Genomic DNA, 19,463 nt, shown 5'->3' on the forward strand with positions numbered 1-19,463 from the left:
GCTATAACCTGCTTTAACCCTAATACTCCCACCCAGTTTCTTACCCAAGCCCTCACTCCCTAACCCTAAAACTTCATTCCCATGCCAAAAACATAAACCTTCACTATCCCACTCTAATGTCCACAATCACTCACTAAGCCTAAAACTGCAAACCCCATCTTTAAACCCAAATTCCTCAATCTCTCCCCTACCCTAAACCTAAACTCCCTTCCTGTTCCCTAACCCTAAACTCTACTTCCACTCCCTAACCCTAAACTTCACTTCCACTCCCTGACCCTAAACTCCACTCCCAGTCCCTAAACCTAAAATTACATTCCTACCACTTAACCCTAAACTCCATTCCCCACTCTATAAACCTAAAACTTCCCTCCTGCTCCCTAACCCTAAACCCACTCCCACTCCTTAACCCTAAACCTTACTCCCACTTCCTAACCCCAAACTTCTCTCCTACTCCCTAACTCTAAACCCTAATCCCACTCCCTAACCCTAAACTCCACTCCCTAAACCTAATTGCCCTTTCTGATCATTGCACTGATCTATATTCCCACCCCTTGCCACTCACTGTCCACAGTTGTCATACTAGCTTTGCTTGAACTTGAATAATGTTTTTGGGAAAGGTGCTGCAGCTGGTTATAAGAAAGGAAAAGAAAAGGTTTACTGAAAGTTGAAGAGCAAAAAAACTCCTTTTCTTTAAAACTGTAGCAAGTTAATTGCTAGAACAAGCAACTTGCTGCAGTTAAATCACCACATATTCAGACACTGTATATATGTCCTGATAATGCCCCCTTAATACCTTGTTATGTGGGGCAGCCGTACCTTCACCCCAATAGTTTACTATCTCTCTTTACCATTCAAAAATGGCTGAACTCACTGAGACAGAGAATACAATTCAGGTGTCTGCTGCAGCTGGGGTTGCAGGAAGGGAGGAGAAATGCAGCTTTGCGTTCAGCTCCCTTCAGGTCTAGAAGGGTGCACATCGGGATGGCTGTTTTTTCTGTAAAATCAACAGTGTAAATCCACGGTCCAACATGAATCTTGGCATCAAGAGCTGCAGGCTAGTCCTGAGGGGTCATATCACCAGTGGAAGTGAGTGACATGTCCTCAATGATACTCATTAAATATCAATCCTTGGAACAGTTGTGGGCATGTGTGGAAGGAGTACAGCCTTTCATCCATAACCATCCAGCCAAGAATGGGTGATAGCTCTGCTCTCTACTGTTTTGGTCTTTTCGCCTAGAGGAATACTCAGATGTGCTGTATAGGGAAGTGGATAAAGTGAGCTTGATGTCACTGAAGCAGGGGGGCAAAAACAGCAAAAATAAATAAAAAGACTAATGCAGTGAAAATCTGTGTATGAACTAAATTTGATTTATGTTAATACTATCATTTAACTTGATATTTAAAATTATGGTTTTAGAAGGTACCAGTGATAATACATAGAGAAAGTATTAGATCTCCTTGACTCACTCAGCATCATATCGTACTTTATGTTACTAAACACTAATGATTTCAAATGTTAATTTACTAATATATATATATATATATATATATATATATATATATATATATACCTGAAAAGGTTGAATCCCCACAATACTGAATCCAAAATGATCGAGATGACATCACGAAGTGGCAAAACACTGACACCATGATTTACCGAAGTTTTTCTCAGTGAAAATGAACAGTTGGCCAAACTGGGAAATTTGCACTTTTCCCTGCTATAGTGCAATCCTAGAATTGGTATATTTATTTAGGGGGGTGTAGAGGGATGTGGGGGGCATAGCCCCCACCTGGGTGTGTTTGACATGATGCATTCTGTTTTTTGCAGCATGCTGGATAATTGTCCATTTTCCCTGTGAAATATTTCAGTAATCTGTGTTGTTGGTGGTTTACCATTTTGGAAATGTCATCTCCATCATTTTGGAATTGGTATTGTGGGGATTAGACCTTTTCAGGTAGACCCATATATATATATATATATATATATATATATATATATATATATATATATATATATATATATATATATGTATATATATATACATATATATAGCTCTATATATATGTATATATATATATATATATATATATACAGACACACACATACATGCAAATATGTACACACATGTACATGCACATATGCATACACACAGGCATTCAAGTTGCTTTCTGCTTTATTTTAGAATTATTTTACAGAGCTATTGCATTTTTGTAAGTAATTACAATTGATGTCTCACAGTGAAATCCATATCTTCTGTTATGATGAACCAGCCACATCTCCCCGATCCATTACTGCCATCTTGGAACTACATCTTGAGGAAGCATCATGCACCATCTTGGAGGTGGAGAGGAGACTGAGTCATCTCAGTATAACATAATCCATACTATCATACTGATTGTTATGTTATTCAGTAACAGTTCCAACACAGATAGTCATGCAACAGAGCTTGACACACACACACACACACACACACACACACACACACACACACACACACACACACACACACACAAGCACACGCACATACAGCAATACTTCCATACCCTAATGCAAGCACACTTGCCCATACTCTTATTTATATGTCATTGATTAGCACTACGCATGGACTCAATCTGACAGCTATATAGCTGCTGCCATCTCTACTCCCTTTCCTCCAAATGTGCAAGCTGATAGTTGGCCACTCAGGCATACCAATCAGAACTGCAGTCATTACAGTTCACTAACTGATCCTGGATCATTATTGCTGCTTCTATGTCAATAAGCTAACAAAAAACTGCTGCTTTTATTAAAAATGATTTAATTTTTATTTCCTGTAAATATTACCAGAAGCTATAAGTGTTTTAATGCCTGTCAATAAACCAAAATTTAATCTAACTCATCCTTACTTCAGTCTGAAGTGCTAAGACTCAGCCTTTCAATTGCCATTGCATACAGTGCAACGGTAAGCAGGTCCATTAAGCACCAGTGCTCCTGGGTCACCCCCGGTTACTTACCTGAACAATAGATACAGGAAGGCTAAGTGGGTAAGTAGCTAAACCATTTTTTTTAATTATGACATTTAGAAATGCAAACTATTTGGTTACCAGCCCGTAATAGCACACAAAACAAAACAAAACTGGGTGCCTCTCCTTTAACCTAAATCAGTTACATTCTATGTCTGACTAATACTGCAGAACTATTTTTACTGGAAATGACAGCTAGATAGACTACTGCATGTAGACTAACTGCTCAGAATAGTTTTTTTCATGTGTTATCACATTATTATAATAGTATAAATGCCACCCCAGGTCTACCATGAAAAGAGGCTACTAGACTAGTGGGACTAACCCGGTCAACAAAAGATAAAGAAACAAATAAATAAGTATTGTCAGTTTGGTAAGCAAATACAAAAGAACATTCTTTGTCAAATTACTTTATTGCAGAAAAAAAATAGAATAGTTTTAAAACCATTCTATTATCACTGCAACTATCAACATGAGTTATTTCCAGTGTAGGCTCCAGGGGGCATAAACAACCCATGCAATCCTTGCTGCAAATTCTGTGCTATGAGTAAGGACTAGCACATGCCAGTGTCAATGGCTTGAGTAACTCCTTGAACAATATGAAGAGAGCTCTCAAACAATGGGTCCTAGGCATGTATGAACCCTTTCACTGAGCACAATTCTACCTAGTCCAAGGATGATACCATAATATAAGGAAAAAAATTGACTGCGATAATTGTCTTATGATTTTGATGTCATTCAAAGGGAGTCCATTATTTGTCAGCCTAGAAGGACATGATAAACTATGCTGTTTCATTAGGACTGCCCTGATCTGGCCTGAATTTATACAGTCTAGAGTGTCATTTACTGGCAAAAATTGTTCACCCTGTAGTGATTTCTTAGGCACAGCCATTCTTATAATCCTACTAAAGTAATGAATCAAGGAAGGGAAATATGAAGGTGTTACTGAACAATGCTAGGAACCTAAACCTTCCTTGTAGACATCTGTATAGTGAATGAGATATGCTTAAAACAGTAGAGATTACTCTGGCTTTGCAGTGCTTTGATGCCTTCTATATGTTTAAACCAGCTACTGCATAGGAGGGAAAAATGTGTAGGTCTCTCAGTCTTCCTTCAGAAGAGACTCACATCAGTACTGGTAAAGCAGCAAGATTCACTAGAGTTTCTTCATGTCCAAATAACCACCAAAGAGGTCCTGTTCAATATGTTAGCTAGCTATAGAACTCTCTCTATGAACCAAGAAAGCAGAATGCCTATCTACGGGAACTAGAATCACTCAGTATTAAACCCAATACCATTTTCATAGGTGAGCTAAACTATCCAACTATAGACTAGGAAACCTACACCAGCACTAGTGCACAAGAACAGAGATTCCTGGATTTTGTCAGTAAAATGCTCTGGAACAATTAGTCAGAGCACACATTGGAGGGACAACATATTGGATCTTGTCCTTGTTAATGTGAGGATATCTCGCATTATTCCTTGCATATCTTTGTCACTTGTTAGGTCTGACCATAAAGCAATCTCCTTCAAAATAAAATTGAACCCAGAGACGCTATCAACCCAAGGGACCTTTAGAATTGTCTATAAGACTAACCACCTGCTCCTGAGTGATACATTGGCAAGCTTCAAATCCCCATCAGACCTAGTTAACTCCACTGAATATGCACAAACATATACCACCACACCGTACCAACATTTAAGCAGCTGCATAGATGCAGTTGTACCCTTTAGGAACAAGCACAGGGCAAACACAAGAGACAATCCCCCTTGGTGGAAGCATAATATTAACAAGCTTTACAATAAAAGGAATTGAATTTTGATTAAAGTAAGAAGAATACTTCTCAGTATGACACAGACCTTGTCACTGAAATAAATAAATAAATCAGAAGACTAATAAAATTCACCAAAGCCAAGTTTGAGGTTAAAATATCAATCCAAGCCAAAGACAATCACCAGCCCTTTTTAAGTTATTGTCATCATTTTTATTTAATACTTGTTTACCAGGAAAGTCTGACTTGGAACAAAGCCAGTTTTCAGCAGCCGCCCGGGGAGAAACACTCTAGATGCATGTCTTTGTAACGTAGGAGGAAGCCAGCGTACCAGGAGAAAACCCACATGAATGCAGGGATGACATGCAGACTCCACACAGAAGGCAATCCTTACAAGAATCAAACTGGAAAACCTTTTGCTGTGAGGCAACAATGCTACAGCTGCATCATGGTGCCATTTCTTGAAATTTTATGTGGGGTCCTATTGTTTCTCTCTATGCTAGAAGAGAATTGATGTAAATATATGAACTGTACACTACTAGATCCTTTCACATGTTACTTTATTTTTTAATTTAGTCTTACTTTACAGTAAAATATCAAAACATTAACAGACTGTCTGTAATGGGGAAACTTTCAATGTTTACTATAGCCAGTACCATCTTCTTTACTTTGCTATGCCTCAGTTACTTAAGACCTCTTCAAGGTTGCTTGCAAACTATGAAAAAAATGGAAGACATTTCATTTATGCATTTACTTATTTGTGTATCTATCTACTGAAGCTTCTGTTTCCTCTGATGAACATTGAGTTCATGTCCACCCTCATATCTTAAATAACCTACTTTTAATTCTCTCTGGCTGATTTATGACATGGAAAATCCATACTCTTTTTTTGTTGTTGTTGTAGTTTAATATTTCTTTTATTTTTGGCCATCTTTGTAGCTGACCATCAGCTGAACCCAGGTGTCCCTCCACATTCTCCATCTCTAGCAAACCTTACCTCTCTAAGACTTTACCCAGCTCTATTTATGGCAAGTGAGAAGTGTGAGGCACCTTGGTACATTGTCAAATGCTGTTGAAGTTGATTTTTAATGTCCTCAATTTCTTCTCCCTGTGTGCATATGCATGGTTCTGGAAGGACATAAGATGGGCACAAAATATATTGTCCTGCCTCTGCAACAACTTTGCCAATGCTCCACCTTCCTCACAGACCCCCACCCCACCCTGCATGTCCCAGACTTTGCTGGGGGTCAACCACAAGCTGTACCCATGTCTGCCTCCTCCCTCCTCAGGATTCAATATTTTGTTCATCTAAGATTGAAAACAAACAAATCTCTCATCTAAATCTAATAGCATTAAGGCCAATTGTATTACAACATGTGGCATTTAAAACTTGTGCATTTCTCACTGCTTGAATGTAATGGAAATAAATAATATCTGCAGTGAAAGCACAAAATACAAATGCACTAGCTGCTTAGTCCATTCTGTATATGAGATAGACATCAAATCAAAAACAGAAATGTAAATATCTAAAAACAATGCAAATATGAGTGCCTTCTCTTTCTATCTCTCTCTTGCTCTCACTATCTCTGCTTTTGTTTTTTTTTTTTTTTTTTGTTTTTGGGAATTGCTATAATCAGAAATGTCATGTCACCTAGCTTGATAACTACTCATTTTTAGGCACCTACTTTTCAGCTCATTAACAGGGTACATGTTTATAGCTTTGTCTTCTTGGCATATGAATTTGATATGCCAAGGGCTTGACCCTGTTAGTGAAGATTATCACTACTCTATCAAAGCTATAGGAGGCTCATAAGTGCAATGATTTATGCCTGGTTGTACTATCAAAATGATTCTAATGTGAATTGATATAAAAGTGGTCAGTTTTCTAATGTTTTCCCAATACTGGAGGTAGACTTTCCCTATATCCTGACCAAGTTTTTGCCTGAGGTATATCGTTCAGATATCAGACAAGAGACCTCACTTTCAAAAAGGCACCGAAGAATACTGATGAAAATTTAATGAAATGGAAAAAAATAGTGGGTAGTTGCAAGCATCACAATAAACATAACACAATATAAGACAGATACATTAATATTAAAAATTGTTTTTCTCTTGAACAGTTTTTAAAATTGCTTTTCTAAGTTTAGAAAGTTGCTAGCATAATAGCGTTTGCATAACCATGCATTTCCAGAAAGATTTGAAGTCAGAAACTCAACTGTGTCTGCCATTATTTAATGACTTGAATCCTCAATGATTTGCTAAAAAACACAAATTTTATGAGGAACAGTGCAAACATATGAAGCAAAACTCTGGACATTCTATGAAATTCTGGACAATTAAGACGTATGTGTGAACATTTTTTATTTCCAGTATCATTCAGTTTTCTTTAAAAAGCAACATTAAATCAGAAGTGACAAATCACTTGATCAGATGACAACATAATGACAAAACAGTACATTTTCCAAAATATTGTGTAAGTTACATGAACATTAGTGCAGTGTATGTTCTTTTGGATTCATGTCATATCACTGATGTAACAATGTAATGACACCCTATATGCTGAAATGTAAGCAACAAAACTAATTTGTCAGACAGCACAAATGTTGACCAGAAATGATATCCACATGTACAGCAGTTGTGCAATTGTCAGCCAAATGTGTTGACATCCAGACACATCTCTAACCATGTTACTATAATGCATATACATGCTAGACTGTGTAACCAGACATCCCAACATTTAAGCACACTTCATGTGATTCACCTCAATGCACTAACGTCTCATGTTCAAGTTGTGAAGTGTGCTAGTTCATGGCACCGCACAGGCCACCAGATGACCTAGCCATGGATCTGCATGCATCCAGTTTTATAGGACTCATAAGAGTCATACATGTTTCAAGGCCATTCTGTACTATAGTGTAATGACCTTTCAAATACCTATCTTCAAGCCTTGAGTCTTTTGTCAAGGATGTAGAGGCTACATCAGACTTTGCCTCCTTTATGAAGCAGGATAAGGCCAGTTAGGTCTAGGACTAATTTAAGAGCACTTATCCAGTATTCATCCTTACATTTGAATGAGGAGATTGAATCATGTGCTTAAATTGCAGAGAAAGTTTATTCCACTGTGTTCTGTTAATATGTTAATGAAGGTTCAGGTATCTAATTTTAGTGTTAACTTTGCTGCTTGACTTGCTGAGCTAAGTGCATGTTGTTTGGTCAACTATTCAGTTGATTGACATGTTTGGTAGATGTGCAGATAGAGTGACTGTGCATTTGTTTGAGTGCATATTTATGCAAGACTAGGTTGTTCAAATGTGTTGGTTGTCTGACAGTGTTGTAGAGAGTGGTTCCTACTGGCAGGTGTTATTAAGTTGCATTGTGTGTGAAGAGGGTGTTTGTGGGTAGTTAGCTTCTGTCACTGTCATTGGTGTCTTTTTTTGTTAGTAATGTTAGTAGTGAGTGAGTAAATTCCAGTAATGTATGTGAATGCATTTTGAGTGCTATTATTTGAGTGAATTATGTGGCTGGGAAGAGGGTTTATGCCAATGGTAGGTATATGTGGGTGGATGTATAAATGCGATTTGTTGTTCTTGAGAGAGATTGCACTACAACATATAGTGGGAATATTGCCTTTCTTCACTGTTGTGCAATCTCAGACTTGTTATATTGAAATTAATGAGGGTGAGGGCAATGAATGGGTCAGGGCTTGCCATCTTGCAAATAACAATATAGGGCAGGTTGTTTTGTTTGCATTTTTATTTTATTTTATGTGTTTGGTATGAATTTTGTGTATGCTTGATCATTAAAGTATCAGTTGTGTTATAATGTCATTGCTAGGCACATTTGCATATGTTTTTTCAGTCTTTAATAGGTCAAAGTTTTGTTTTGTTTTGTTGGCCAGTCCTTTTATAATAACCTAGATATAGGAGGTCAGGGACCACCAAGTCTGTAACAGCATCACATCTCTATCACATAGATCACCCCCTCAAATAGCTAGGGTGGGGTGAAGGGGACAACTGTCTAAGTGCAAAGTGTTTGGGATTGCAATCAGCCATCTAAGACTGACCCTGATCACTTTTACTACATACTACAAAAGGGCCTCACTGAGACAGATGCCTGGTGTCAAAGCCATGGCCTGAAGCTCAATGCTAAAAAGTACAATGTCATCCCCTTTGGTAAAAACTCTGTACCCTTGAACTACCACATAGGTGGTAGTCTACTTAACACCGAAAGTGTGATGAGACCTTGGGACACAGGTGGAAAGTAGTGTCTCCTTTGATAACCACATCACCACAGTGGTCAGGAAATCTACTACGTGGCACACCTCATCACAAAAGGTTTCTCATCCAGAAAAAAAGAGGTCATTGTTCCCCCTCTACTCATCACTCATTAGACCCATTATAGAGTACAACGCCCCTTTTGGCATGTACCTCGCAAGACATCTACAACAACTGGAAAGGCCACAGAAATACCTCACAAAGAGGATTACTGGCCTCAAACAGATGCCCTACGCAGACAGTCTCAAAAAACTCCAGTTTTACTCCATCGCATATTGCCTACTCAGAGGCAATCTCTGTTTGACATGCTCCACTTAAAGAAATCCCAATCCCTCCAATCTACATGCTGTAGGGATCTAAACATTGTCACCACAATAAACAGAACATGCTGGAGGGATAGATTCCTGTCCCAGAAACTTCCCATACTCAGGAACAGACTACCTACCTATGTCAAACAGAGCTCCTCATTAGCACTCTTCAAGAAAAATATTGATGATTGGATGGGAAAAAGGAAATTCACCCTGGGCATCACTTCAGTGGCTCTGCTCGACAGGGGCACAGGAAATAATTTTCTTGAGTGTCAAAAGCCAGGGTACCTTTTTGGCTAGGCTTATATAGGCCCTAGGGCCAATAGCCTAGTAGCTACCTATGAACCTATGAACTAGCTTTTAAAAGCTGGTATTGCATTTGCAGGCAATCCTGAACGCCATTCCCTGTGTGTTCTAAACTGTAGTAACTTCTTGCAACAAAGGTGGCAACCATCTTCTTGCAGTTTAAAAGAAAAAGTGTTTCTTTATTTTTTTTTTTGTTTACTAGAAACTGAGTACTGTAACACTCTGTGCTGGGTATAAACTGTAGCAACTGCTTGCTACTGATTAAAATAAAAATGATTTGCTTCTTTCATCCCCCTCTCCCAGTAAAATGTAAGGAAGGAGGGTTGGGAGCAGGGAACAGACTGGCTTCTGCATTTTAGGAATCCCAGGTATCTAACTGTGGATTGTTTTCCTCAAATTCACTTGAAGACCTGGAACTGTGAGCATATGGATTGGGTAGTGTAATACTGCAGGACTGCTCTTCTGCAGTTTTGCAGAAGACCCGTTATTTTCTTTCTTTTTTGAGGGGGTTTGGTGCTAGCATGTGGGACCAGCCACACCTCTCAGGAGTCTGTATGACACAGAGTACAGAAACAGGACTTCTATTCCTTCCTGATAACTAATTTTCTTAACACCAGAGATTTTTTAGTTATGAACATCTGTGGGCTCTAGAGTTTGTTGATGTGTTAAGTGAGGTACATACCAAAGGTAGTTTGGTATTCTGTAATGGGCCCGATTGGTGTTGAGTATAGGGGAAACAATAACATCTCTGACATATGTGTCATATTAGTAGTATGACATAGTTCTGCTTATTAGTTGGGCTAAGTAGAAGGACTTCCTGACTACAGCTGTCATATGTTGAACAAAGTAAAACTATCAACCCAAGTGTCTAGGTTCCTGACTACTTTTTCATTTAATGTGCTCTCTATACTGTATGATATAGGTAATTCCTATTTTCTGAAAGAGGCAATACTATAATTTTTAGCATTTAGTTTAAGTCCATTATAAGTATTAACTAAGGTAAGCTCATTCTGTAGGTACAGATATCTTAGGGAAGGGTTGACATTTGCCCACAGTCTGCAAATCTATTTAACCAAATATCCAGGTTATCATTTTTGAGGTTAGAGAAATAGATGCCATTACAGATTCCTGGGGAGCCCAAATGGTTACCTTAGCATGACTTGAGGAGATACCTAACACACGAGCTATGTAGAATCTGTCTTTCAACCAGTTGACTGTCCATCTTACCGCATAAGCATTTATGTTTAAAAGTGATAGTTTACCTACAATTTTGGCATGAGGGATCATACAAAATATTTTGGCTAAATCAAGTTGTGCTGCATAAGTAGCATGATCACTGTCTAAGGCTTATGTGGTTATCTTGAAAAAATTAACAAGGTTCAAAAGGCATGATGTTCTTTTGAGAAAGTCAAGATATGTGGGGGATCAAGCCTAATAATTTTTGATATCATTATTAAGTAATATTGGTTAAGATATGCTGTATAGCTTTGCAGAATAGACTTTTAAGGCTGATTTGTTTGTAATTCTAGGGTCCATGGTAGGGCTACCTTTATGGACAGGCAGCACAACTGCAGTGTGGCTGGACATGGGAACAAAGCCTGTGACTAAGTTTAGGTTAAACAGTTTGTTGTTTCTTATTGTTTTATTATAAATAAAGAGTAATTTGTAGTTATCCTTCCCTTTAGAAGATAATCTCCATTTCTGGTTTGCTTTACAGATCCTGATTATTATTATTATTTTTTTTGTGAAAATGTTATACTATCCTCATCCTGAGAAGTTCTGGCCATACTGTACATTTTAAGGAGTTTTTCTTGCCAGAAAGTTTGTTTACGTCAGTTGACTATGAGGGGGTTGTTTCTAAATTTCCCATTGTACTTGGTTCTAATTAGGACTGCTAGATCTTCCCATTTGCCGATACGGGCATAAAATGATTTAGTGAAACTGGCTGCTGGGTGAAGTACTAATATCATAGGTAAAGTTAAAGATTTCATCATATAATCGTATAAGGTTCACCCTTTAAAAATTCTTAAATATAGACACAACTGGTTACAAGTGGTATGGGAGTTCCAAGAGTAAATGTCACACACCTATGGCCTGTAGTAGCTAAAGAGCAGATTCTGGGGAGTAAAACAGGTAGAGACAATAGTACTGAGGACAAAATCTAGAGCACTTAGCCTTCTAGTGGGTTTATCAGCTATTTGATCCAAGGAATTCTTATTTGTAAAATCCAAAAGTCCTTGTGCATACCCTGCATAAAGGTATAGGTGCTCTAGTCTATGGTCTGATAATTGATGTCACCTAGGACTATTGAATTATTTCTTAAAGGAATTTCTTCAAGAATCACCAGGAATATAACATGATCATATGGAGACATAGAGGGGGTTCTGTTGCATGCTATAATCTTTTTAACTTTAATTCCCAATACACAAACATAGTGCTGCAGAGCTTCAGTTCTTACCACAGTAAGTGCAGCACTACAAAACAGATGTTTTGATGCATAGGACCATTTTACATGACTTCTGAGAATGTGGCTTCTCCAAGAAAATGTATAGAGATAGGGCATACAGCAGTAATTCATCTTCGTACGCTAGCATTTTTTTATTGTGTGTGTGTGTGTGTGTGTGTGTGTGTGTGTGTGTGTGTGTGTGTGTGTGTGTGTGTGTGTGTGTGTGTAGGTTTCCTACTGTCACATGGCAGATGTAATGTATAAATCCCTCAAACCTATTCCCTCAATCTCATACTCACATCTTATACATCTTCTTTCTCATTCATTGAAGTTTTGTTGATGAGAGATACTTAGGATTGTGTAATTTCTTAAGGGCATAATCATTATATAGCTAAGCCAAAATATGAACAGATATTTAATATTAAGTTGCTAACATATATAAGCTGAAAACCATTACTGCTTTGCCCACAGTATTACCATTGCCTTTTCTCACCTGTCTGGCAAATTCATTTTATTATACTGCATGGCAATATTTCCTTTACTATCTAAATAAAGACATCTACACAATTTGCAAACAAACTTAGAAAATAAAAAGTAAGCACTCTAAAGATGTCTATTAAAATGTACCTGTAGAAACAGCTGCAGATGTGACATTTCCCACTACTGTTGAGCTATTCATTACCGAAAACACAAGTAGCTTATTTCTGAAGAATGCTATCAGACTCTCAACTTTATCTGGTGGAATGGCTATTTCAACATCTACTTCATGACTGAAAGGAAGACTGTCACCAACTGCACCTGTGCAATAAATTGATAAATAATAGCTGAAATGCAACATGTAAGTGACATTTTTAATTGCAATAAAATATTATTTTTTTTTCTTCTTGGATGTGTTCACTGTGAACAGGAATACATAATTATTTTGAGTATATTTTTTTATTTAAGATTATAAAAAATTAAAACAGTTGTGGAAACCATATTTTTGAATAAGTAGAGCCAATTGTTTTTACAGTCATGGAAAACTAGGCAGGCTACCTTGAAGCAAGAATATTTGTGCAAGTCAGTCTATTCAACACTAAAGCTGTATTGTATAACTGCAAATAAAAGCAACCAGATATCTGTAAAATAATCCTTTAACTGTTTTTAGAGACTTGGTTTTCACTTCTTTACTTACTGCTTCAAGTTTGAGTTAAAGCACTGAAAAAGACTCATTCTTCCAATATGCATGAAGTAAGCTAATCCGTCATTCTCATCTCATGTGGCTCAGTTTCTTATATCCTTCCTTTTTAATTGTATGACATAGTTACCATTCTGCACTTATATAACATTGTACGAGTTTGAGAGTAAGAGAAATTGGGTGGTGCTCATAGTAACTGTGCTTAAGCATAAAGGCAGTCTGCACAGATGACACCTAAGCACAGCTTCTTTCAGATTCATTGAGGCCAGAGATGCATAACAGTGCCCAGTTTTAGTCATCTTATGCAAATGAACGGTTAATAAGATGTAAATGAGAACAGCCTCAGAGCTTATTATGCTAATATGTGCTCTTTTCGCCTGTTTGTAATTCATAGCTTTTTTAGGCATTGGAGCTCTGTGTACAGAGCAGTCATAAAAGAAGAACTTCCATCATTTTTTATCTGAAGGTAAGGAGAAGACACTTGCTGTAGCTGCCAACCTGTTTCTCAGTGTGAGCTGTTTGTCTTGGCCAAGATAAGCCAAGAATGCATGTGCCTGTTGGCACTTGCTGCTCAAGAAGGGGAGATACAGACAAAGATTAACTCAATAAATTCTTATTAAATTTAGAGTGGACAGGGATTTTGTAATGGTGTTAGTGTGTCTGCATTGCCCACACACAGGAGATGAGGAAGACGTGGACTTCCTATACCTGTGGGTGCTAAGGTATTTATAGCCCTCACTATACTTGCCACGGAGAGCTTTCAGAGACTGACTGGGGACACATTGGTTATTGGTTGGGGAGGGTGGCCTAATGGTTAAGGTGTTTGCCTTACAAACACAAGGTACAGGGTTTGAATTTCACAAGGGACAATTGGCTAGGCTTAAAATGGCTCGCAAGGGCATTTAGCCTAGAACTAACCTATGAGCCTTTATCAGGCTTCTGCTCTGAGGATACTTCAGCATTTTCTTGACATACTTGTGGCATGTGTGGATCACTATATTTTTCCTTAAATGTATCCTCAGGACAGACCCAAAACCACACATGCCTTCTATAGGATGTTATGTTTCCCCGAGGTTCTCTGTGTAACAGATTTCACCCATGTTGCCAATAAGGCTGTATCAGGACAGTGGGGGAGCAGTACTGAAATAAGAAGGGCTACCATTCCATCATCTGTCAGTTAGTGTGTGATTCATAGGCATTCATTAGCAACATGTCAGCCCAGCATCCTGGCAGTACCCATGATTCTCACATCTGGTGCACAAACTCACTCTTTAGCCTCTTCCTGCATTGTTGGATGGCTTGTGGTCGCCTTGTTAGCAACTGAAAAATGTAGCTATATGTACATCAGTAGGTATACTTTTGAAAATGTACTGAAACCGCCATTCCCTTGTTATGTTCTCTACCTTTTCTTTGTTGTATTTTCCATGTGATACAGGCTACCCACTCGAACTATGGCTGATGACATCTGTCAATAACTCTAAAAGAGCTAGGGAAGAAAGGATTGTCATTCAGGAGTGTTTAGCCTACTGAAAGCACATATCCATGGCCTGGATGAGTCTGGGAGTGCCCTTCAGTATGACCCTGTTTCTGCATGCAAGATGTTTACCTTGTGTTGCATTCTGCACAACATGATCGTCTGTTGTGAAATGTCCTATGATGGCAGTGTAGCTCCAGCTATCATCATTCCATCAGCAATGATAGTGTTGGTGGTCAGCTGACAACAGTAGTACAAAAACCCCATGTGACAGCATCATGCATGGTAAATGGCTGCTAGGCAGTGTCTAGTCCACAACTAAGGACCAGGATATTCAAGTTAGTGTTATATTTATTATAAATAAACAGATAATTGATGCATGCAGTGCTGTGCATGGCCTAAACTGTGCGGTGCAATGCCGACTGTCACCGTAAATCAGGCACTCTTTCTTATCTTTAAAGAAATTCTTTATTTTTAAGTACAGTTACCTACTTTACATATTTGTTTTGTTTAATGGTAGCATACGTTTATTGTTCTGTTTGACTGTTCACTGACCTCTGTGCAGTGAATTGCATTGGCAGGAAACAAAATGTTGACTGTGACAATTTCTACTTTGTTGTTGTATGTGTTTAGTTTAGGGGCCTACAGTGAAGTATTCAGGTAATATTTTTAGTAGTAGTACTGTGTGGGAACATTCATTAGTACACAACATGCAAAATACAAAAAAGAAATATAAGATGAAGCAAACTAATCTTTTCCTCATAGACTTTCCCCTTGTTTCCACCCAACAAAACTTTATTTCTCTGTCTCTCTCTTCTGTCTCCCTCTTTTCCATTCTTCCCTTCATTTTTCTCATGCCTTACTCTGCTTCACATCCCATGCCCAACAACTATGTTGTTGTTGTTTAGTCTTCTTTGTATATTACTTTCTCAATAGAGACATTATATTATATTATATGATGTTGAGGCACTGTGTACAGGTACTCTTCTTATCAATATATCTTATATCATGTCTACATAAGATTATGTCCATTTATGCTACATATCCTAATTTAATAACTCTCTGCCTGCCTGCTTTACATTACCACTGTTGCATTAACATTGTTTAATGTTTATTGTTTCTTTGAGTGTATTTCTGCTATGCTAAGGCTGAAACTGGCCTAAGTGCATCAGTGCACTACCTTGTTTAACAAACTTTAAAATAATAAATAAAACTATATATCTTTGTAAGTTATTTTCTCCACACATGCCAGTCTCTTTTAGAGGTGCTGCAGACAACACCAAGCAGGCCATACCATGAAGAAGCAGGCTCATTTTGAAACAAAAAAACTTAATAAATGACTCATCCCAGTCCCCAGATCTTGGCTCCCTTACACAATGTCCTAGGATTCCAGGAATTACTGGGCAGATTAGTTAAGTGAGGATATGCTCGAGTAAGAAAATTGGGGGGGGGGCAAAAAAGTCAAACTTCTCTAAACTCCATTACACATTCTCGGGTAATGTTATCCCTTTCTTCATTTGTAGGCTTCCAGTCATCTGCACTTGTTCTGAATTATTGGAGTATCCAGCACAGTTAGTTCTCATACCTCGTCACAGCTACTGTGATGCCATAAAAACACATAAAAATGTTTACCTTCATCAGAATTATGAACAATAATAATTGTAATATTCACAGGCTTCTTCTTAGACTTAACATTGCTTACACACCATCCCACTTATAACCTTTTCTGAAAGTTATTTTTATGTATTTAATTATTTGTTAAACTGGGTGAGTGAACTAACACTTGCAGTTATTAACAGACATATCCCGTGTCAAAAAGGCAATAATGCAGTGATAATTTAGAGTAGTTACTAAAGCCTGTATTCATAGACATTGTGTGAATGTGTTACTTGTGAATGAGCAATAAGCATAGCTAGACTGAGATTCATAAAGGCCATTCACTTTAACACATGATGGCCATGTATAAGTGTAAGCAAATGAACTATAATGAGATGTAAAGGAGAAATTACGTAAAAACAGCATATGCTAATGAAGTGTTTCTTCCAGCTGTAATTCGTCACATTTTCCCACCATCTGCACATACATTGTAAAAAGCATAGCTGTGGCTATTAAATCTGCATTGCAATCCATGCAGATGCTTGCTGACCCTGTAAAAATCATTTAAGTTGTCCTATCTCTGCTTGATCCCTTGCTCTATACCATCACTGCAAATAAAATGCCACAGTCATACACAAAAACATTTCACATAATCATGAGTCAAACAACACCAGTCATCCTCAGAAAAAAAAAATTATGTGACACAACCCCAGCAATGATATACACATGGCAGAGGTATAACCAGAAAATTCAGTTTTGTATTCAATCTCTTATTGCTTCCACCAACACACACACACACACACACACACACACACACACACACAAAACACACATCCAGATATTCCTTCTTTACCTACTAAAGATATTGCTGTTTGCATTAGCAATCCTCACTGTACGTTCTTGAAGGCATTAATTTAAACAGTCATAGACATTTCATGTTGTGAAAAAGATAGAATTTGCAAGTGATGTTAAGAAAAATGTACTCTGTAGAATAAAAAAGTATGCCTGACTACACCCTTGACATATGGAGAGTCCAGCCAAGTAAAGTTGTGCTGAAGTAATGTTTGCATTACATTCATAATAGCAAATAAAGCAGTTTGCTAATGCATCCATCCTTTCATTAGCCCCTACCATATTCTTTTAATCATAATATGGTTAGTGACACTCATAATCTCCCTGTAAAGACAGATGTACAGCGAGCAAAACATCTTGCCTCTTCAGTATTTCTACCACATATATAGAATTACTCAAAGACCCAAAGTACATTTTCTCAGTGACCACTAGTCATTTTCACTGCCATTGTAATGATTTCCCATTTACAAATGGCAACTTCCCCCATTGTATGAATAAAACAAACATTTCTTGAAGTGAACTCAACAATGTTATCTCATTTTGAACTGTTTCATATTAATTTTCCATATTTCTATTTTTTTCTTACTTTAAAAAGTCTGTTGTTTTATAAGTAACTTACCACATAACTCCAATAATTTCCAGATGATATGGTGCTATTAAACTTACATATGTTCAAGGTTCTTTACACATTTTGTATGCAAATGAGTCCTTTTTACATTAATCTCTATCAATCACAGTAATGCATCAATGTCTGCAACACCTTATCCATGTAATAGATCTCTGCTTAATGCTTATCCTCAAGTACTTTTACACTCTTGCTGTAGGTAGTTACGTTTATCAAAATGCCTGTGCATTTCCGTAGTCAGTGTGAATGATCCTTGGTAAACTTATTTGCATACTGATGTAGTGCCACTTTTCATGGATTACTGCTATGCTCAGCCAAAACCAGAGACTGTGAATATTACCTTAAGCGTCATACTTTATAGATGGGAGGAAATCAGAATGACTTAAGTAAATTCACGTGAATGTAGAAGCAACATGTAAAACCTGCACAATTTGTTCACTTTTCTGTAATATACTTCCCCCACAAACCCCAACACAGTCCAGTCCAACCATTTTCTTGCTTTATGTTTGTGCGTGCCCCTTATTTTGTATGTGACTCTGAAAGTGCACTAACCCTACAGTACATTTATGAGCCAGACTGTTTCTCTTATTATTTCCTACTTTCAGCCAAGTGAATCATTTTCTATTCACCTTTGAATCCCGTCATTCAACACACACGACTCACACACCTCTTGCATCACTTCTCTGGAATTAGTTTTCCCCAATATGTGATTGCAGCAAGCATTTCTTCATACTGTTAAATGATTTATATTCTGCCACAACTTTTAGTGATCACAATATCTGTTTTATTATTAGCGTTTGCTTTGCTACTGTCTGAAAGTGACTATTTCTCAGTTATTTTTGTAACTGTATTCTTTAGCAGCCAGTAATAAATTATCTGCCAGCAAGAAAAGCAAAAGAAAAGCAAAAGAAAACAGTCCTTAAATCAAGCCTGCTCTTATTATATTCTGAGAGATTAACTTGAGCAGTATGGAAAACCAGATGGTTAGTTCAACTAGTTTCTGACTGAAAACCCTGTTTAGCACAATCATTAGCCACTCTCTATTATGGGAATGAGAGAGCAAACAGCACATAGTTGCAATGCAATTTTGCTGTTGTGTACTGAATGTATGTCAAGATAGTTATGGACTTGTCTTCACATTGGGGCAGTTCCAGGCCAGTCATATCAGAGTTAAGGGTCTAATTCATTTTTCCTCCCACTGGGGTATCTGTTGTTGACTACCCTTTATGATAATTTGAAAACAAAATTCCCTCCCTCACCCTGTTCATTGGCTGTTGACAATAAGTGCATGAGTATCATTTTGCAAATCCACTCCCCTTAAAGTAAAACTTACAACTCAAAAAACATTTCTTTCATTGTATCTTTATTTTGGGAGACTGCGATAGACTGGCTGGATAACGGGCTTCATGGCAGGGAATCCCATATAGTTATGAATACTCCAGCTGTGAATGTAAGGACATCTACTGTTATGGTAAGATTTTACACAACTGTACTTTTCCCCTCCTCTGCAGTAAAAACAATGGAAAACAGTTCCACAATTTTTTGTCTTTTTTATAGCAGCTGTTGTGTTCTTATCATTAACAGGATTAATTGCCCATTTAAGACTGACAGCAATACCTTAAAGGGTAAA

At 37.6% G+C, this 19,463-nt stretch overlaps 1 protein-coding gene across 1 annotated transcript in view; it reads right to left on the minus strand.

Annotated features, from left to right (window-relative positions):
- LOC122794942 (adhesion G-protein coupled receptor F2-like) overlaps positions 1–19,463 on the minus strand; it is a 632,398-nt gene that overhangs the window by 163,977 nt on the left and 448,958 nt on the right. The window contains exon 4 of the mRNA XM_044063537.1: positions 12,737–12,907. Coding sequence (XP_043919472.1) covers positions 12,737–12,907 — 171 coding nt within the window. The remainder of the gene's footprint in view (positions 1–12,736; positions 12,908–19,463) is intronic.

The sequence above is a fragment of the Protopterus annectens genome, chromosome 2.part1, assembly GCF_019279795.1.
Source record: "Protopterus annectens isolate FY-2018-M chromosome 2.part1, PAN1.0, whole genome shotgun sequence".
Classification (NCBI taxonomy): Eukaryota; Metazoa; Chordata; order Ceratodontiformes; family Protopteridae; genus Protopterus; species Protopterus annectens.